General features: G+C 57.2%; 2 protein-coding genes across 17 annotated transcripts in view; one reads left to right on the plus strand and one right to left on the minus strand.

The window, feature by feature from the left end:
- The window catches only part of LOC113245263 (GON-4-like protein), a 63,425-nt gene extending 47,628 nt beyond the window's left edge, over window positions 1-15,797 (plus strand). For 3 of the 10 annotated variants that reach the window (XM_044379199.3, XM_044379200.3, XM_044379201.3), the window contains 14 exons: window positions 465-615; window positions 4,578-4,694; window positions 5,075-6,748; window positions 7,188-7,443; window positions 8,006-8,190; window positions 9,044-9,241; window positions 10,331-10,474; window positions 10,997-11,140; window positions 11,243-11,362; window positions 12,407-12,520; window positions 12,990-13,200; window positions 13,651-14,284; window positions 14,405-14,473; window positions 14,844-15,797. In XM_044379199.3, coding sequence (XP_044235134.2) covers window positions 465-615; window positions 4,578-4,694; window positions 5,075-6,748; window positions 7,188-7,443; window positions 8,006-8,190; window positions 9,044-9,241; window positions 10,331-10,474; window positions 10,997-11,140; window positions 11,243-11,362; window positions 12,407-12,520; window positions 12,990-13,200; window positions 13,651-14,284; window positions 14,405-14,473; window positions 14,844-15,276 — 4,450 coding nt within the window. In that variant the 3' untranslated portion in view covers window positions 15,277-15,797. Of the gene's footprint in view, window positions 1-464; window positions 616-4,577; window positions 4,695-5,074; window positions 6,749-7,187; window positions 7,444-8,005; window positions 8,191-9,043; window positions 9,242-10,330; window positions 10,475-10,996; window positions 11,141-11,242; window positions 11,363-12,396; window positions 12,521-12,859; window positions 13,201-13,650; window positions 14,285-14,370; window positions 14,474-14,843 lie in introns of those variants that run through there. The other 7 variants (XM_026485186.4, XM_048225102.2, XM_044379202.3 and 4 more) reach the window with 6 other exon arrangements.
- Window positions 15,345-19,424, minus strand: MSTO1 (misato mitochondrial distribution and morphology regulator 1). Of its 7 annotated transcripts, none has more exons than XM_026485190.4 (14): window positions 19,273-19,424; window positions 19,042-19,177; window positions 18,522-18,591; window positions 18,359-18,434; window positions 18,050-18,104; window positions 17,829-17,967; window positions 17,549-17,666; window positions 17,342-17,476; window positions 17,080-17,232; window positions 16,659-16,790; window positions 16,401-16,585; window positions 16,060-16,164; window positions 15,793-15,977; window positions 15,345-15,612 (listed from the first exon to the last, which is right to left on the minus strand). In XM_026485190.4, the coding sequence occupies exons 1-14, from the start codon at window positions 19,354-19,356 to the stop codon at window positions 15,398-15,400; spliced, it is 1,788 nt and encodes a 595-aa protein (XP_026340975.2). In that variant the 5' UTR covers window positions 19,357-19,424; the 3' UTR covers window positions 15,345-15,397. The 7 variants fall into 7 exon arrangements, with proteins under 7 accessions (XP_026340975.2, XP_048081064.1, XP_026340977.2 ...); XM_048225107.2 differs by having other exon boundaries at window positions 15,865-15,977; window positions 17,829-17,916; window positions 19,273-19,417; XM_026485192.4 differs by having other exon boundaries at window positions 15,865-15,977; window positions 19,273-19,417.
- Between the last annotated feature and the right edge of the window lie 897 nt (window positions 19,425-20,321).

Consider the following 20,321-nt stretch of genomic DNA (forward strand, 5'->3'; position numbering starts at 1 on the left):
TCAGGAACGTTTTCCTGGCTCTTGATGTGTACTGGCCCCCTGCCATCAGCACGTGATGGTGGGTAGGTGACCGCGATTGAATGGGTTATGTTGGGAGGCGGTATTGGTCCTGATTTAATACATCTCACACCGTGCCCATTATTCATTTCATATTTATTCTGTTAGCCCCTTTCAAATCCTTTTGAATTTTGTTCGTATTATTAGTGTGAAGCACGTCGTGATCTGCCATTTTTTAGTGATTCATGCCCATTTTTCCTCTTCCCGCTTGACCGGGCACGCCTGGTTGCGTCTCCGTCATCGTACTTACTAGCTGTCGGTACGCGCCTGCGGTTCTCTGTCAAACAGCCGTTGGCTTGCACAGGAACGAGGTGTGCGCACGTCGGGGTGTACCCTGGGGCTTCTCTGGGGAAAGGACGTTCGCAGAACAGAAAAAGGCACGATTTAGGTCATGGCTCCTTTCTCAGTTTGCTGGCTTTAGGGCTAAAGCACTTCGAAGGGACCAAGTTTCCCAAGCTGCTGATGAGCAAGTACCTCCTGGCCGGCAAGACCGCCCACCAGCTGACCGTGAGGATCAAGAACCTCAACATGAACCGGGCACCCGACAACATCGTCAAAGTGAGTGCTCAGCCTCGCAGCGGAGGGCCCTGGCTTCTCCCGCCAGAGTGGGCTCCGTCCCCCTCTGGCTTTTCAAGGGACATTGACCCTTGTTCTCCTCTGGACTACCTTCCTCTGTTACGGGTATTTCTCCTAAAAATAAAATTACTCCAACTTTTTTTTTTTTTGTTAAGATTATTTACTTGAGAGAGGGAGAGAGCATGAGCTGGGGGGTTGCATGGGGCGAGGGAGAAGCAGACGCCCCACTGAGCAGGGAGCCTGACTCGGGGCTCGATTCTCGGACCCCGGGATCATGACCTGAGCCGAAGGCAGATGATGAGCCAGCTGAGCCACCCAGGGGCCCCAGAGTTATTCCAGCTCTTAGAATATTTCTCAACTTCACGTTTCCCTTGAGCCACTCCTGTCTCTTTCCCGCCAGCCTTCTGGAAAGGGTAGACAGCACTCCTCTGTATCCTTCTTACACCTTTTTCACATGGGTATGCCTATCAAAGTTAAAAGTATATATTTTATAAAAGGTAAATAGTCTAAGTGATTTAAATAGTCAAATAGTTCTGTGAGGCTTATTATGGAAACTATTTTTCTCCCTATTTCTTACTGAAGTTTTTGAGGGGTGATGTGTCTACACCACCGTATCTGGGTGGCTTGCTTGTCATTGCCACCACTTGGTGCTTTGGATTGAAGCTTTATTTATTAAAGCGTGACATGGGCGACAAAGACTCGGTCCTCTCACCGCCACAGCCCTGCCATCATCACGGGTGTCTTCTGTCCCCCGGTTCTCCCACTAGACCACAGTGTTGGTTAGATCGGTTTCGGGGCTCACATTATAAGTGTGATGAGGGCTTGGTGCGTGTCCCATAGCTGAGTGGTGTGGTATAGCGTGATTGCTTTCCTGCCGGAGTTGGTAATTGCATTTGGGGGAGCGGGTGGGGCTTGGTCTTGTGAGGTATTACCTCACTCTGTCGAGCTGTATTCAACACTGGAGTTTCCTGCAGTGCTCTGAGTCCCTGGTTCGTGTGTTCGAACAATGTTGGTGTTCTGTCATTTTCAGCTTCCTGAGGAAGGCGCTCTCCCAGCTCCGCTGATGCCGTTCCCTCTAAACGTGTGGCTCTCTCGTCTCGCTGCACAACTGGCTTCTTGGGATTTTTCTCCCCCACCATCATGGGTTCATTTTGCTTCTTTCCCGTGTGCATCCTCTTAGTCCCCAAACCCACATCTTTCTTGGTCTTACTAACTTCTTGCAGCGGAGCACGTCCTCATGGCATTCTGGGGAAGAGTGCTTGAGAAACAGGTGCGTAGATTTAAACTGGCCATATTCCTGGTGTTCATGCTGCGTGGACGGGTCTGGAGGCCGCATCCTGGTCTGTGTGTGTGACCACTGTCACCATGTGACATAAGGTCTTACTGTTGGGGGAAACCGAGGGAAGGCTATGTAAGAGCCTTCTGTCTTACTTTTGCAGCCTCTTATGACTCTAATTATGAGGTTAGAAATAATTTTATGAGAAAGTGTTAAGGGCCTTGCTCCAGTTTCTTCTCATTGCTAGTGCTGCCTCTTTAGATTTGATGCCATTTGTCTCTTGAACCTATGTGACCTGTGTCCCCCGTGGCCCTCACCCCAGCAGCATGTAGGGTTTTTCCTTTTTTCCATTGTTTTGGGCTTTTATGGTGCTGTGGATGCCTCAGTTTGGGTCCAGTCTCATTAATTCTGCAAGGACTGGGCACCCCGCCCCCCTCCCCCCTTCATGCTCCCCCTGGGCAGTACCCTAGGCCTCCCAGTGGTCTTCTCTTTCCCAACACTTTGATATTTTGTTGTACTTTCTGGGGTGTTACTTCAGTTTTTTCTTCTGACCTTTCTGCTGAGTTAGCTCTTTATTTCTCTGGTTATATTTTTAATTTCCAATAGCTTTTTTATATTCACTGAATATTCTTTAATGGCCAATGGCAGAGGGAGTGTGGGAAGCCGGAGAGGACAAAGGCTGGACTTGTCCCCTGTGCCCCCTCCCACAGGGTGCCTGCTGGCTGCTGTGCCTGGAGGCCTCTGTCCACCTGCTGCTCGGCCGGGGAGAGGCTGCCCGTGGCTACAGCCAGCGGGGTGGGATTTGGGGGGTCACTGCCTTTTCAACAGCTTCTGCCTGCCCTCCTCATCTTTACGTGTTTCCACTTCCAGCTTTACCCCCACTTCTCGAGGTTTCTGCTGTCTCACCCTGTGGCCAGCCTCCAACATCCGTGTTGTCGGCCCTTAACTTTTCGCCACATGACATTTGGCTTTCTTGATTCTCCTGTGTGTCTCCACTCATCCATCTGCTTTTAGTTTTGAAAATTTTGTTGCTTTCACCTTTTTTTTCATTCTCTCTCCTTATATGCTTTTACCTTAAAACAATGCCCTTGTTTTCATGGGGTTTTAAGAGGGACAAAGCCAAACGGATGTTTTAATCTGTTTTTAACAGTACGTTTCTCCTTAACTCTTTAACCTCGGAAAGTGTGGATATTATCCCTGCAAAGATCTGGTATTTCCCCATCGGTGATGCCGTGGCTGCTTTCGTGGCCTCCTTCTGCGTAGCTGTCCGGTCGGGACTGTAGCTCCCATGCTCCTGCAGCTGCTCCTTCACAAGCTGCTCTTGCCCCACTCTGTCCACGCGTCCGAGTTTCTGGAGACTTGCAGTGTGTCTGCTCACGCTCCTGAAGTCTGAGTCCTCGGTCCCGGTTCTTCCGCCCACTGCCGGCTTCACGTAGCCAGCTGTTGCCAGGAAGTCTTCCCTGCGTTGCCTCCTCAGTCCGAGCTGTGTCCCTCTGCACCTTCCCGTTTCTGCCGGCCACCACCAGCACCCTCCCCTCCCCCAGGTCCCCCTGTTGTGACCTGTGTCTCTGGGACCTTGCGGTCTGGCTGTTGTCTCAGTGCACGAAGTTGCAAGTTGTCCTTGAACGCCCCCCCCGCCCCGCTTGATCACCATATGCCAGGCCGTCCCCAGGTCTTCCGTGTTCTACCCTGCTTCCTACCCTGATGCCTGCAGCCTTGGTGTCAGCCTTCGTGACGTCTGCATTAATGCCATTGTTTTCTAACTGGTGTTTCTAATTCTGGCTCCTTCCATTGCTGCCGTGGCCACCTCGAGATAACTTCCGGGTGGAGTTCACACTGCACAGCATGGCATGGAAGGCCCCCCTGCTTTACCTCCGACTTGTCTCTGAGAGTCTCTTCACATCTCTCTGTTGTGGCCAGACCAGTCTCTTTGTGGTTCCTTAACACGTTCATGATTTGGAACAAGAAGGGTGTCTGCGCCTCCCTGCCTCCCTCAGCCAGCCCTGTGCCGTCAAGACTCATCTGTAGTCGCAGCTGCTCCAGAAATGTCTTTATTGTTCAAGTGTGATGTGGGCGTCATACTTGTGTATGCGTCTTTGTGCTTTTTTACAGAGAATTTCGTCTGTTTGGCTCTCTCTCCTGCTGGTGTGTGAGCTCCCCGGGAGCGGGAATGGCCACTCCCACTGTGCGCGGGCCTCTGGTGGGGGCTCTGCAGATGTGGGTTGGGTGGGTGCGTGCTGTCACTGTTGGGATTTCTGCTCATTTACTCTTAAAACTGCCGCAGTCCCTGCTTTCCCTTGCCCTCTGATGTCCTTCGCAGCGTTACTTCCTTAGTGGGAAGCTTCCGTGGGTCGCGGATGAGGGTTAAGGTGCTGTCGTGACAGCTGTTGAGTAGGAGCAGATCTGAAGGCCGGTGGCTCCAACCATGTGCTTCCTTTTCTCTGTGACCTAAACTTCTCTCTGTCTGGTGATAGCGAGTGTGGCAGAATGTTCATTAGGATTGAGAGCTTAGTGTAATTTGAAATGGAGAGCATTTAGCATGAGCTGGTTATGGTCATGTGCTAGGGGGAGGGGGCGTCTCACACTGCCGCACACTTCGCTCCCCAGCCCGACAGAGAGCAGTGTTTCTGGAGGGAATGTAACTCGTATGTCATTTCTTCATGCTCAGTTTTATAAGAAGACCAAACAGCTGCCTGTCTTGGTGAAATGCTGTGAAGAGATCCAGCCCCATCAGTGGAAGCCACCTGTTGAGAGGGAAGAGCACCGGCTTCCGTTCTGGTTAAAGGTACAGCCTTCCTCCTCGAGGTGTGTAGGAGGCAGGAGGACACTAGCCCTGCCAGAGACATCGAGGGTTACTTTACACGCCCGGGGCCGTAGCTGTAGGACGGGGTTTAGCAGACCTTCCTCCTTCCCCCTTCCTCTCCTGCTGCTTCCCCTTCCCCCACGTGACTGTACCACCTTTGAAAAGTAGTGGGTAAAATGATATGGTGTTTCTATAGTATGTAATTAGGATGTGGTCCTTGTAGAAATTGGATATCCTGCGAGAAAACTCCTTCTTGAAAAGATTTTTTGAGACTGTCCTAGAAAGGCCCCTAAAATCCCGGAAACCCCTTTCTTTTTGCCCAGTCTGACACTTGCTGGATCAGTGTGTTCTTGTTCTGATAGGCCAGTCTGCCATCCATCCAGGAGGAACTGTGGCGCATAGCAGACGGCGCCAGAGGGGTAGGAAGTGTGACCGGAGCCACTGAGGTCAGCTCAGAGCCGGGCCTGGGAAAAGGCAGCTCGGAACTGGGGAGTGAAACTCCGTACCCACTGCTGTTGCCCAAGGGTGTAGTCCTGAAGCTGAAGCCGGTGGCCAGCTGTTTTTCCAGGAAGGCCTGGAGACAGAAGCGGCCGTCAGTCCTGAAGCCCCTGCTCATCAGACCCAGCCCCTCCCTCCAGCCCAGCTCCACTTCTGGGAAAACACCAGCTAGGTCAACTCAGTCTGAAGCCCCTCCGAGCAAAATGGTGGTCCGGATTCCTCACGTGATCCAGCCGGCCACTGTCTTACAGACGGTGCCAGGCGTCCCTCCACTGGGGGTCACCGGGGGCGAGAGTTTTGAGTCTCCAACAGCACTGCCTCCCACGCCCCCTGAGGCCAGGACCAGCTTCCCTCTGTCTGAGCCCCAGACCCTGCTCTCCTCTGCCCCTGTGCCCAAGGTAATGCTGCCCTCACTTGCTCCTTCTAAGTTTCGAAAGCCGTCTGCAAAGCCGAGAGCCTCCAAGAGAAAGGGGGCCAAGGCCTCTCTCTGTCTGGAGCCAGCTTCACTCCTCCACCCGGTGCCCGTGATCTTCACCGTGCCCGCCACCACTGTGAAGGTCGTCAGCCTTGGCAGCGGCTGCAACGTGATCCAGCCCGTCAGCGCGGCCGTGGCCCAGGCTCCTCAGACCATTCCCATCACCACCCTCCTGGTTAACCCAACTTCCTTCCCCTGCCCATTGAACCAGCCCCTTGTGGCCTCCTCTATCCCACCCCTAATTGTTTCCAGCAACTCTGTGAGTCTTCCCGTCCCATCCACCCCTGAAGATAAGGCCCAAGTGAATGTGGACGTTGGTTGTCCTTTGGCTGAAGGGAAAAATGCCTTTCAAGGCCTAGAACCCAAATTAGAACCCCAGGAACTATCTCCTCTCTGTGCTCCCGTCTTCCCCAAAGAGGAACACAGCCCAGGGCCCCCAGCAGCAGATCGAGTGTGCCAGGAAGAGCGGCCAGAGAACAGTGCCTGTGGCTGGACTCTTGTAAAGGCCGAGGATGGGAGGCAGGCTCTGGAGCCGCTGCCGGCAGGGGACTTGCAGGAAATGGTCAAGATGGAACCTCAGGACCCTGGGGAGGATGACTCCAGTGGGTTACCTGGGCAGGACACCTGTGAGGACATCAGAGAAGAACGTTCTGTGGGAGTGGACGCTGGCTTCCCAGGTGAGGAGCCGAGCGGTCCTGGCGAGCTGAGGAGACAGCCAGCCTTCCAGCAGGAGGACGAGAGGAGCGAGCCGGCTAGAACCTTGTCAGCTTCTCGGGAACCTGGGGATGAGGGAGACTCCGGAGATGTGAGCAGAGGGTCTCCCAAGATCGCTTCTTCCTATGCCGGCCCTGAAGTGGTACGCAGCAGCCCCCCGGGGAAGTGTGAGGACCTCGCCAGCTCTGACGGCCAGGCGCTGGGGACCCCGGCTGGGCCGGAGGCTGGAGGAGAGAAGGACGGGCCAGAGGAAGAGGAAGAGGAGGACTTTGATGACCTGACCCAAGATGAGGAGGATGAGATGTCGTCAGCCTCTGAGGAGTCTGTGCTCTCGGTCCCGGAGCTCCAGGTGAGAGCTGGGGAGGATCCTCCGCTGTTCTGTGGCCTCAGTCACTCGCTTGATCTGTTGACAGGCCCCCTGCTTGCTTGCTGCACTTAGATAGGTCTCCTGTCATTTTTATTTGACGTTTGAATACAGTGGGGGACAGTTTTGGGGGGGGGGTTGAGGCGAGAGGGGAGGAAGAGGGTGAACGTTTACTTGGGTGTTCTGTGTGACTCAGCCACTGAAATGTTAGATTGAATCACACGTGCACAATTTAAAGGCCTAAACATGTAGATCGTAAGTGTGGACCCCAGCAAAGGAAAACTGTCTTCAGGGTAGAAGGCAACCTTTCAAAACGCATCTTCCCCCACCCTGCGTCCCGACTCCGTGCTGGGCCCTGGTGGCCGTGCCGCTGGCCTGTGGTGAGCCGGCGCCAGCCCTGGGGACGCTGTCGGGGACTTTGCAGGAAACGATGGAGAAACTGACCTGGCTGGCCTCTGAGAGGCGTGCGGGCCAGGAGGGCGAGTCCGAGGAGGAGAACTCCCAGGAAGAGAACTCTGAGCCCGAAGAAGAAGAGGAAGAGGAGGCAGAAGGAATGGAGAGCCTGCAGAAGGAGGACGAAATGACAGATGAAGCCGTGGGAGACCCTGTCGAGAAGCCGCCGGCCACCTTCGCCTCGCCCAGGACCGCTCCGGAGGCAGAGGCCAGCAGCGCCCCGCCAGGTGAGTGGCGAGCCTGATGTGCCAGGTGGTCTCCGCTGGCCTCCTTTCTAAGTGCCATGCCGAGTGGCTGGTCTGAAAACCAGGTGGGAGTTTTAGAGGAAGTCGTCTGGGACTCCTCTGCACGCTCCCCTCGCCCAAGCGTGTTTGCCTGGAGCCTTTGCAGAGAAGCGTGCTCAGACATCTCAGCTGTGCCTCTTACTGGCTGCCAGGTTTGTGTTAGGCTCGTGCAAGCTTTTGTGCGGGTCCTCCATGCGTCTGTCACGCATGCGGCTAAGAGCTACGTTTATTTGCGGTTCCCCACCAAGACCTAGTACCGTGAGAGCCTGGCGAGAGCCCGTACTCCTGTTCACGACTCCCGTTCTCAGTATGCAGTAGCTGAGATCCCCTTCTCACTGTGGGGAATGCGGCTGGCCTGACACACGGTCGTGCCTTCCTGACACGTTCCCACTAGCCTCTCCTGGGGCCGTCCCGGACAGGATTTGGGTGGGGTGGGTGCGTGTGGCCGATGGGAGGAGTGGGGTTGTGGGGCCAGAGCAACCATCTTTCTTGTGTGTTTTCCCAGGAGAGAGCGGCCGAGCTGCTGGGAAGGGCCGGGGCAGTCAGCGAGCTCGCAGCAGGCGGGGAAGCCGGGCCCGGGCCAGCAAGGACACGTCCAAGCTGCTGCTGCTGTATGATGAGGATATTCTCGAGCGGGACCCCCTCAGGGAGCAGAAGGATTTGGCCTTTGCTCAGGCTTACCTGACCAGGGTAGGCAGGGGCTGCTTCCCGCTACCCGCCCGTCCCTCCAAACGAGGCTTCTTCCAGGGACCAGTGTTGAAAACAGAGTCTGATTTTCAGGCTTCACCGCCGTCTTGTATGCCTCTGCCTTTGCTCTCTCCTGGCCTTGCCCTCATATCTGTGTGAGAGAGACTGGACACAGGCTTCCGTCGTACACGGCTTGTTGCGAATCCCTCAGCATCACCCCTCATTGTTCAGAACGCGGGGAAGGGTGATGCCACCATCATCAGTGAGGGGTGACTTTGCTGGGTTGGTTAAAGCGGGCCTCTCCCGAGCCCTCGGCTTGAGAAGGAGGACCGTTGGTGCACTGGCCGGAGAGTGGACCTCCGGGAAGCGCCCTGGTCTTCAGAGAGCTGCCCCACTGTGCCTGGCAGTTGTCCTTGGAATGTAACCCGCCAGTTCCTTTATACCCCTGGTGAGGTGGCCTACTAGCAGTGATGGCCGTACCTTCCTGTCTGCTCACGTTTTACCAACATTGCTAATGTGTGCATTCTCTCCCCTCATGCGATACTGTGCTGCGGAAATGGGTGTGCCAAACGCTCCGCGACTATTTCAGCGTGGGGCTGAGATCAGGAGGGAGAGTTTGGGGCTGGGCTAGAGGAAAGCTTGCTTGGTTTTGTGGGGAGGGCCGTGGTCCTTGGAGAATGAAGGCGTTTCCGTGGCCTGCCCGCGGAGAAGGAGCTGCTCCTGACTCGCCGCTCCGCGTCTTCCGTGAGCTGTCAGAGGAGGGGCCTCTGCAGGGTGGCTCTGGAGTGCTCTGTACCAGGACAACTCCTCAGTCTACGGCTTTCTTGTACTGATGGCAGAACGTCTTCCCGCGTAGGTTCGAGAAGCGCTGCAGCATATCCCTGGCAAGTATGAGGACTTCCTGCAGGTCATCTATGAGTTCGAGTCCAGCACTCAGAGGCAGACAGCTGTGGATCTCTACAGAAGCCTGCAGGCTCTGCTCCAGGACTGGCCTCAGCTGCTGAAGGATTTCGCTGCCTTCCTGCTGCCCGAGCAGGCTCTGGCCTGTGGATTAGTGAGTGGGCGTGTGGACGCCACACCGGGGGGCTGCTGGGCCCGGGGACGGGGCGAGCCTGGGTAGAATTGGCTAACACTGTCCTCGTCTCTCGGCGGCTCCCGCTCAGACGGCCCTGCTCTAGCCCAGAGTGATCAGCGCCCCCTTGTTTTCAAGGGGTGATCTTCCCAACCCCTCTTCTCCCATTTTCTTGATATGTGCAATGAGGGGTTGTACCTTTGTTGCCAGTGGAGACTGTAGGTAAATCACGCGCCCTTTGCTCCTCCCTCTTGTAAAACAGGCGTTCGTTCCGACAGATACTTACTGTGTGCCCAGTGCGTGTCAGGCAGAGTGCTCGGTCTTAGGAATATAGTAGTTACAAAAGAATGACGTCCTTGCCCTCACGGAGCTTCCATTCTCTTGGGGAAAGTCAGGTGATAAATAGTAAATATATATGGTAAATGTATATAGGGATGAAAAGTAGATATGAACAATAAACTCTGTGTAACGCTTTCTAGCGCTAATGCTTTGTAGAAAAATACACCAGGAAGGGGGACTAGAGAGCTGCAGGGGGAGTGGGGGGGCTTGCAGTTTTATTTTGTACATGGTAGTCTGGGGTGGCCACTGTGTGAGGTGACATTCAAAATGTTGGCGAGTAGGTGTCTACACGTGAGGGATATCCCAGGAGTTCAGGATTGAGAGACACGGGAATGAAGGGTAGAGTGAGTTCATCTGGTCAGCTTGAGGCAGTCATGTGGCCCTGGGGTGGTGACCCCCCCGGCCCGAGCTGTCTCCCCGTGTGAGGAGGAGCGCAGGTGTGACCACTGTAGACGGTGACGAGCTGGAGCGTGTGACGTCACAGCCATGAGACAGCAGCTTGAGATGCGCATGTCTCTGGAATCTTTCCTTCACGTTTTAGGTGTCTTGGGTTGGTCTCCCTTGCAGCCCAAGGTACATGGACGCCAGGGTCCTTCGCACAGTCTGGCGGTTGTAAACCAGAGCCCCGTTCACCCCACTCCCCAGCCCGATGCTCTAGTTTCTTGGGCCTAGAGCCCTCCGGCCCACGCTCGCTGCGCACGTGACGCTCTCGCCTTCTTTCCACTGTGGTAGTTTGAGGAGCAGCAGGCTTTTGAGAAGAGCCGCAAGTTTCTTCGGCAGCTGGAGATCTGCTTTGCAGAGAACCCCTCACACCACCAGAAGATCATCAAGGTCCTCCAGAGCTGTGCAGACTGCCTGCCCCAGGAGATCACGGAGGTGCTGTTTCCTGTCCCGTTGCCTTTCTGCTGGCACCCGTGCCTATTCTCTTGCTTCGGGGGTACCTTGGACTTCGGAGGGGACGAAGAAGGCGAGGACTTTATCGGCTTTCCTGAAGCATAAACCCCTGGAACAGGGGGTGCTTGTCCCCTGAAACCAGAGCCTCACTGATCTCACAGGCTCAGGGATGCCATCAGTGCCTGGAAGGGAAGTTCAGGGAAGGAGGTGATGGGGCCGAGGGGAACTCGTCTGCTAGCTGTGCTCAGGTTGCTGCTGGAGCTGGAGGTCAGGAGGGCGGGGTGCAGAGTGTCGTCATCAGGGAGCAAACGTATTATTATTCCCCTCCAGTGTAGGCACGCGAGCAGGGAGGGGACGTTGACGAAGTCTTAGCGGTTCAAGAGAGGCTTCTGTGTGTCCCTCAGTGGAGTAGGAGGGTAGACCTTGGGAGCGAATGGAATTGGTTTGGGATGGCAGCCTGGACGGGCCCTGGGCACCTCATCCTTCCCTGACCACTCTCCCCAGCTCAAGACACAGATGTGGCAGCTTCTCAAGGGCCACGACCACCTGCAGGATGAGTTCTCTGTCTTCTTTGATCACCTGCGCCCAGCAGCCAGCCGGATGGGGGACTTTGAAGAGATCAACTGGACCGAGGAGAAGGAGTACGAGGTACTGGCCCTGAGGATGCAGTGGGCTTGGGAAGGGGGAAGGTCACGTGTCGGAGGGGTGCCTGCCCAGGGTCTGTGTTGAGTGGTACCCACTCGTCCCCAGTTTGATGGCTTTGAAGAAGTGGCACTGCCCGATGTGGAGGAGGAAGACGAGCCCCCCAAGATACCCACGGCCTCCAAAAGCAAAAGAAGAAAAGAGATTGGGGTCCAAAATCACGACAAGGTACTTGGGGTTGTTGGGCATCACCCGCTTGTCACGAACCAGGCCTTGAGTTTTCTGAGTGTTTCTCTGGCTGGGTGTGGTGTGCGGCCCCTGGGGCCCCAGGCAGTCGCGTCAGGCTGCAGAGCCCGTGGTATGGGGTGGAGCAGGGGAGGCGTGCAGTTGCTCAAGAGGCCCACCCACGGCCGCCCCATTAGGAGGATGCTCCCCCCTAGCTCTCTAGTTCGGAGCGGTTTGTCTTGCCCTTGGGTCTTGACTCCTTCCTTTCCGTTCGTGTGAAGAGGTAGAACCAGGTGTCCGCGCCGGAGCGGTGTCATGACAGCCGGTTCTCAGCTGTGAGGCGAGCTGCACGTACCTCTCGGAGGTGTTGCAGCTGGATCGCTCCTCACTTCGTTCCATGGCAGTGCGGCGAAGAGATGGCTCTTGTTTGCATTTGACCAAAGAGGAAAGGGACGTGCAGCGCGAGGCCGGTGCCAGGGCGTCGTGTCTCCTAAGTGGCAGTGCTGGGGTGCGGACCCAGGCGGTCTGGCGTCTGCTTAGACTCTCCGCCCACTGCTCGTCCGGGAGGAGGCTGTTTTCCTGTGTGTCTTTTCCTCTTCCTTGGGCAACTTACTGAACCTCTGGTCGTCAGTGGGGTAATAATGGCACCAGCGTCTGGGGTCCCTGAACAGAGAGTGTCCCTGAGGGGGCCTCCCCGTGCACAAAGCAAGTCCTCCCACCCCGAGGGGGTCGGCGGAGGGGGCAGAGCTCCAGGCACAGGGATGCAGGAGCAAAGGCGGTCGGTCATCCCGGGACTTTGCCTCAGATGTATCTGACTTCGGTACTGAAACATCTGGGCAGCTGGGTGGCATCAGTGCTCTGGGTCGTTGCGGGTCAGGGACCTCTAGCAGCTGTGGTTGAGATTCCCCAGGACATGGGAAGAGCTGCTGTGCCGCGAAGGAGAAAGGGTGCTGGTCAGGGTGGGCTGGCTCAGGGGGCCCGCAGTCCCGTGTCCTCTCTGGGCACCCAGCACGCTAACGGCCACTAACCAAGCCCAGTGTCTCCTAGGAGGCTGAGTGGCCGGACAGCGCCAAGGACTGCGCCTGTGCCTGCCATGAAGGAGGCCCTGATTCCAGGCTGAAGAAGAGCAAGAGGAGAAGCTGTGGCCACTGTGGCGGCAGGGTGAGCTGGGGCCACCGGGGGGGCAGCGCAGAGGTGGGGGGCGCCGAGGGGCGGCCCGGGGTGGGGAGGCGGTGCTGCCTCACTGTGTGGCGCTTTCTTCCCGCATCACACAGCGTGAGCATGCGTGCACCAGACAAATAGAATCTTTTAAAAGTATATAATGGATTTTGCTTTCTGAAGATAATCCCGGGGGTAAGGAAGGCTTTTGAAATTGAAACAAGATGAACCACTTCAAATATTTATTTCTTTTCTTTCTTATGAAATACACAGACCCTAAAAGTAATGCCAGTTCTCTAGGGTAGGGTTGGCTGGCAGCAAAAATAGAGTCCTTGGTTCTAGGAGTGGGAGAAGCAGACATTTAAAATTGTCGGTTGACCTGCTGAACATCGTGGCACGGCTGCTTCCCGTGGTCGGCCCCCCGAGACAAAGGCAGTGAGGACACCCTTGACCAAGAAGGCCATCCCTGCAGGTCTGTGACGGCAAACCCTACAAGAGCAAGGAGCCCCAGGAGCTGGCGGGCAGCAGTCCCCAGCGGGAGGCCAGCCCTGGGCCTGCTGCTAAGGAAGCTGGGCAGGGCAAGGACCTGCCGGAGGAGGAGGCCACCGAGGAGCGAGAAAGCACGGAGGCGGCCCAGGGCCAGCCTGGCAGGAGTGCTGGCAGCGGAGGGATGCTCGTTCCTGGTGAGTGCTCTGTCTGCCAGCCCCGCCTCTGTCCCCGTTTCCGCCTCATTCTGACATGCTTCAAGCAAGAACTTGGAGCCAGCAGAAGTCTTTGGCCGCTGGACTACCCCTTCTTTTACTAACAAGTAATAGGAAATCCTTTTGTCTGGCCTTAACTTTGCTGTGACCTCTGTCCTCTGGCAGAGTTGGGGAGTGCTACCGTCCCCATGACGCGCACTCTCTTCCCCTGCCCTCCTGACCTCCGTGATCTGCACCCAAAGACGCGGTCTTTCTGGGCTGTGGCAGTGGGACCTTGTATCTCCACATAAGGGACTTCAGTCCCCGCCCTTGCCTCAGTCTTTGAAGTTGGGGCTCTGTCACAGTAGCCCACGTGCATGGCCCTGCGGTAACTCGGGGTCCCAGGTGCATCTCGACCCTGTCCCTCCCTCAGGTCTTTACTTTCCTCCTAAGCAGGACTAGCAGTGGGAAGCACTCCGCTGTCCCCTCAGGAAGTGACTCTTACAGACCGGCTTGTCCTGGGTGGCCCACGGCCCAGCTCGCCGGAGACGCCTCAGCTTTCCTCTGGTACTGGAGCCGCGCTCTGCACTGTGAGGAGAAGCCAGGCTGCGCATGAGGTCCTCTCCTGCCCGCAGGCATCCCCCGGACAGCAGAAGGAGGGGGAGGACCAGGAGGCAGTGGGTGAGCCAGAGGCTTCCATGCCGGCCTGGGAGGCTTCAGAAACAGAGAAATGGCCTGGAACTGTGGAGCCCCCTGCTTCCTTCCTGAGTCCCGTTTCCTCAAGGACCAGAGACGTGGGGAGAAGACAGGTGTCTGAGAGATCAGACACTCCAGAGAGCTGGTTGCTGGCAGGCAGAGCTGCGGTGAAGACAGCAAACAGGATGTCCCCTGTCCGTGAATCTTCTTCATCAGGAATTGACACCTCAGAGACTTCTTCCAAAATCCCGAGGGGAGTTCTGGCTAAAGACAGTGGAACCCAGGGCAAGGGTCCAGCGGGAGAGCCGCACCCAAAGGCCACAGAAGCTACGGTCTGTGCCAACAACAGCAAGGTCAGCTCCACTGGGGAGAAGGTGGTCCTGTGGACAAGGTAGGTAGGGGCGGGGGACGTGTGTAAAATGCATGGAACACATCTGTGTTCCTACCCTGGGATTAATCCTGGTGTGTGGGTTCCAGGGAGGCTGACCGCGTGATTCTCACCATGTGCCAGGAGCGAGGAGCGCAGCCACAGACCTTCAGCAGCATCTCCCAGCAGCTGGGGAATAAGACCCCCGCCGAGGTAAGCGGCTTCAGTCCTGCTAGAGCTTCAGGCCCCGGGGGCCCCAAGGAGAAGGCCGGGCAAGGAGAGGCCAGGGTGGCCAACCGAGAGATAAGCCCCAGGGGCCCTGAGGCCGGGCTTGACTCATCAGGGCAGGTGGTAGTGGTTCGAACAGAGGAAGGGCATTAGATTTTGAGGTAGAAGTCTGAGACATTCCATTCTAGTTTTGTTTTTAGGAGTGGTGTGATTTAGGGCCAAACCTGAAGCCTCTTGAGTTCCCTTATCTGTGAGGAGGACGCGGCCCTCACCTCCTTACTGTGTGGAACACAGGAGATTGTTCGCAGAGTATGTCGTGCTTAGCAGATGTGAAAATGTCACGTTCTCGCCCTAGGTTTCCCACCGTTTCCGAGAACTCGTGCAGCTCTTCCACACGGCCTGCGAGGCCAGCTCCGAGGAGGAGGACGACGCAACCAGTACAAGCAACACGGACCAGCTCTCTGACCGCGGGGACCTTCTGTCTGAGGAGGAGCTGGACGGGTGACTGTGGGAGCGCGCGGGTGTCATCTGCACCCACTTACCCCCGCCAGCCCCCCGAGGGAGGGCACCTGTACTGTGCTGGGATGCCCTTGAGCTCAGGACACAGAGCTGAAGGAGCCGGGGCTGAGGACAAGGACAGAGGCAGACTGGGGCTGGATGGCTGTGCCAACGTAGGCGTGGTTCAGGGTCCTCGGCAGCTGCGTGTGCTCGGCACTGGGGGGCTGGGGGGGACGCAGCTCCTTCTCTACCTTTTCCCCTTGGTCCCACGCACGTGTTTATTGTTCTGAGACGTGGTCATGGTGTTTCTAAGTGTAGCACACGGCTGTGCTGGTGTAGCGAATCCAGGACACCAGGCTCCTGCACCCGCGTGTTTATTGTAAACCAGCTCTTTCCTTCGATGGGAAAACCTTAGTCCACGAGGCCGTCCCCACCCTGGTAGCACTGGGCCAGACTGCCCAGCTCCTGCAGCGCCTCCTCCACATCTCCCTGCTCCACTCCGGCATCCATGAAGCTGGCCCAGCGCCGCACGTCCAGTTTGCTGAGATCTCTAGCCAAGTCTCCGAGGGTCCGGCTCAAGGTGGAAGAGGAGCAGAGGGCCCCAAGCACTGGGATGCTCTCCACGGCTGTGGAGGGAGAGAAAGGGGAGCCTGCCAGTGGTGTTCCTACCTTGGGCTCTGCTGCCCAGACAGACCTGGCTGGGGCGCGAACCCCGTGAATTCTGTGTGCTGTCTCCTTGGCAGGCCAGTGCTCCAGAGGAAGGCCACTTCCCTCGGGAGCCATCGAGTGAATAAAGGGATGTTTACCTGTGGACGTCAGTTCCTTCCTCTGGGCAGGCACAGAGTGCCATCTCCCCTGTACCTTCACCAGCCACGTACCTGCCCCAGATGGCGGGCCATCCAGAACCAAACCGTGCCGGCTGAGGCTTGGGGAGAAGAGGCAGGGGTACGGAGGAGCCACCTTGCAGGGTGCCAGCAGCAGGTGGGCAGAGCTGTGGGGGTGAGAGCAGCAGCTGAGTGAGAAGAAGCTGAGGAAGGTCTGGGGTGTGGCAGGAGAGCTGGCATCACACTGACCTCCTGACTCTGGGCTGCTGCTGCTGTAAGTACTGGGCCAAGACGTCTTCCCCAGTGCTGCAGGCATGGAGTGGCGAAGGCAGAGGTGTCCCTGGGGCGAGCTGACTGCCGGAACAGAGCCAAAACCACCTTTAATCTGTGGCAGTGTGGATATGGAGCTGGGAATTCTTACGTTCTCAGGCCATTAGCTGAAGTAGGGTGCTGAGTTTCTCTTAATTTTTTTTTTTAATATGGGGCAAAGGGAGGAAGAGGCAATGCTATTAGGATGTCCAGAGGTGTTAGGGAGAAAATGACGAGAGTCAGAAGTCTGACAAGGGCTCTTAAGAACCACCCGTCCTCACCTGGTGTGGCATGCTCTGTCTAGACCCCTCAGCACCACTGACTGGGCAAAGCAGCGTGTTCCAGAAGGATCCCCACACGCAGACAGTGGGGTCCATGCCGGGGCTCCTCCAAGCTGCACCAGGGCATCAGGAAGGGACTGGCCTGGGACCAAGGGGAAGGGGACGGTTGCTGCCGCTATCACCACCTAAAGGTAAGGGAAAGATCAAGTAAGCAAGCTTTTTCTCAGCGCTGACCCGTCCCTTCACAAAGCTCCACACCTTTTTTCCAGAGAAGTTCAGCATATCAGCCAGATGAACCATGGAAACTGGTGAGGAACGTAGGCGGTAAGGAACAGTGACTGTGTCCAGGGCTGTAGCCAGGATGGCAGCACAGTGGAAGGGCAGAGTGGCCTGTAAAGAGAGTACCAACAAGGGCACTTAGCCTTTTGGGTCTGGAGAGCAGAGTGTGAAGGCAGAAAGAATCCTGACAGCAGAGGGGTCCAGGTGCTTTGGGACGAAGCAGGGCTGTGCTTGGCCCAAGGCTGGACACACAGAGGACAATGTGCTGTACTGTGGCTGAGGTCAAGCTGAGGCTTCACGAAGAGGGATGGTAACAAACGTGCGGTGAGGGGTCGGGCGGTGGAGGTAGGGGGAGGGCGCCGTCTCTACCTGCAGTCTGAACAAGAGCCTTGAGCCTTACGTCATAATGTAGGTGAGGGAAGGTGACTGGAGGCTCAGGTCGCAGCCCCAGGCTCCCGCCCAAGGACAAGGGGCAGACCAGAGAGCTGTGAGCAGACATGTGTGCCAGGCCGAAAGCTGTGTTCAGCAGACGATAGATGTTTTTCTGGGGCTCCTGGGGGAGAAAAGGGTAATTAGTTTTAAGCAACTTTCTTCCTGGGCTGTCATCCCCTCATTTCTTCCTCCCTGACCCCGGGACTGCCTTTTCCCCAAGTTCTACTCACCCCAAGACTGTAGGGACCAGGGAGCAGGCCCCAGGTTATTATGCCCCGCCCTGAATACTCGTCCTGTAGCAACTCTGTGGCCTTTGCGCCTACCCCAGAGAAGCCATCGTGCAGGTCACATAGGATCTGGAAACCCTGGAGGGAGGCGAATGATGACAGACAGTACGAGAAGAGGCTTCTGCCCGTGCCCCCCGTGCCCCCTGCTACCTGCAGGTAGTCACATTCCTCCACGTAGAAATGTAGTCTGTCCTCCAGCTCTTCCAGGTACCTGGGCTCCTTTAGGATACTCTCGCCTTGGCCAAAAGCCTCTAGGCGACCTGCTTCCCTGCCATGCATGAACACAGTCCTGACTTGCAGGAACCCCGCCCTTCATCCCCCCCACCCCCAAGATCCTGTGTTCAGGAAGGGCAGAAGGTGGCTTCCAGAGACTCATCCAACACCCGTGGGGACCCAGTTCCTTTCTTCACAGCCTTTGGGGCCCCCATACCCATCGTGGTTGTACTTCTGAATCATACAGATGCTCCGGGGATGGAGGTGGACGCGGAGGAAATCTGACCAAACCCTGATGCTGCTCTCTGTGGGGATAAGTAGTTTGGGGGCTATAGCAGCAGTGAGTGGTGGGGGACCTGAAGGAAGAGCAAAAGTACATTTGTTTGTGTTCCAGTTCTGCCCGGTTCCCCATCCCGTAGTACCTGGTTGAAGCCTCACCTTTGCCATTGGGAATGGATTTGACCCTCCAGATACCATCACTACTCAGCACTCCCTGGGAGGGATGAGAAACATCTGCATTCAGTTCCAGCCAGTCCAGAAACAAAAGTTAATTTCTTCTCCCTGATTTTGCTGGCCACACCCTAGTGCCTCCTTTCATTCATGTAGTCCCACTGCTTTAGGAAAAAAAGTGCTTTTTCCAAAAATGCTGTTTAAGATGATCAAAATCTTTTTTTTTTCCCTCTCTGCCCCAATGGGGGCAATCTAGTTATAGGGCTGGATTTAAAAGCTTAGAGCAGAGGCCCTCACCTCCGCACTCAGAAGGTCCTGAAGATAAGGGTTTTGGGGATACAGTTCCTCTTTGTGTGTGGTGAGCTTTCCCTGCCTGAAAGAAAACGGAGTTTGGTTGATGACAGCGATAGTTTCCGATTCTCCGGCTTCTGTGCACATCCCCCCTCTGAGCACCAGATACCATGCTATCGCTGCATCTAGCTGTCTGTCCCCGTAGAGGCCACCTTCTTGTTTTAGGGAGCTCAGACTTCCTGTACAAAAGAGAACAGGCAATGTGAGGTCAAAGCCTGGCCCCTCCCCGCCTTCAGCTAATCTTCCTGGGGTCACCCGACAACCTGCTGCCACCCTCCCTCCAGCCGTTGCCTCTTCCAAGCTTTCTTGAATATACAGGAGTTGGGGAAAAAACCCTTGTCTAGCAGAATCTGGGCTCCATCCTTCCATTCCCAGCTCAGCCGTGAGCTGTGGGGCCCTTCGAGAGGGCCACGATTCACCCCCTCGCCGTCTCCAGGGACGAGGAGCCCGTTCCAAAGTCGGGTCGTGAACGGAATAAGGCTGTGCCTTCCCGTGTCCCGCGGCTGCCGGAGGACCGTGGGCAGCGGTGCCCGCGGCTGCTCCTTGCTGGTCCTGCAGCCCGGGGTGGACGCAAGCACCGCACGCCCGGGGAACGCCTGGGCGCCGGTTGACCCCGGCCACCGCCTCACCCTTCAGATCCATGAGGATGAGTCTGGGCGTGTAGGTCTCCTGGCCGTGCGGCGTCCGGCCGGCCCGGTACAGGACATCGGGGCACAGCTCCCCGGGCGGCTCCTTGGCATCGGTCGGGGCGCACAGCGCAGCATCCTGGGATGGCACAGAGGAAGGCCCGGCCTCAGCGGGGACCGCAGGGTCGCGCCCGCAGCAACGGCCCCGCGGGGTCAGCCGCCCGGGGGCCTCACCTGCTGGTTCCACCAGTGCGCTCCCACGAAACCCGCGAAGTGGCCCAACTGCAGCGTGAGCACCTCCCGGGCCCCGCCCGCCATGCCGCTTGGCTCCGCTGGGTCGGGCAGCCGCGACCGGCCTGCTCACCGCTCGGAGCCGATTGGTTCGCAGTTATGTGGGCGGGACCTCGTTCCCCGCGCTCTATTGGTGCACCGATACATCCTTTCCCCTCAGATAAGCGATTCGACAGGCGTCGGAGGCCCCGCCCACTCCCCCGGCGCAGCCTGCGTGAGCCGCGCTCTCTGGGGGCGGGGCCCGGCACGGCCGGAAGTAGCGGCGCGGGGGAGGGCGTCGCGGGGTGTTTAGCGAGCGCTAGCCTATCCCGGCGCGCCCGTCCCGCGGGCGGCTCTGCGGAGACCGCTCCGTGTCGCGGCTGCGGTCTCCGCTCAGGGGCTGCTGCTGCTGACCACGGCGCTTCAGGAGACACACCCCTGGCCCGGAGGCTAGGCGCCCCTATTCCCGCGCCCGTCACAGCGCTCTGGCCTCCGGCCGTGCGGACTCACCTGGCTCCCTGTCACTTTACGGGAATGAGGCGCCGTAGGCGGCCCTTCTCTCGAGGCTGTGGGACAAACTCTTCGTCAGCCTGCGTGTGCTTGCAGCCCCTTCCGCGGCCTCGCTGTGCGGGGACTCCGCGGACAAGGGCTCCGCTGACTGGGGGCCGGGGGTCGCTCCAGCGGGCGGCGGGCGGGCGCTGTGCCTTCCTGTGCTCCTGCGCCCGCGCTCGGGTCCGCGGGGCTCGGCCCGGCGTGGACGCGGGGGTCCGCGGGGCTCGGCCCGGCGTGGACGCGGGCGGTCAGAAAGAAGGCTGTGCTCAGACTTGGTAAACAGCACCAACCTGTTTTCTCAAACTCATTACAGTGCAAACCGCCACCAGTGTAGGGGAGTTTCATTTGATGCTCCACAATCTTTAAAAACTGTAGTCCTAACCACTGGTGCGAATTACTAATGAGGTCGAGAGCTCTTCGTACGTTTATGAACCATTCTATCCTTTTTTTTTTTTTTTTTT

This window comes from Ursus arctos, unplaced genomic scaffold (assembly GCF_023065955.2).
Source record: "Ursus arctos isolate Adak ecotype North America unplaced genomic scaffold, UrsArc2.0 scaffold_2, whole genome shotgun sequence".
Lineage (NCBI taxonomy): Eukaryota > Metazoa > Chordata > Mammalia > Carnivora > Ursidae > Ursus > Ursus arctos.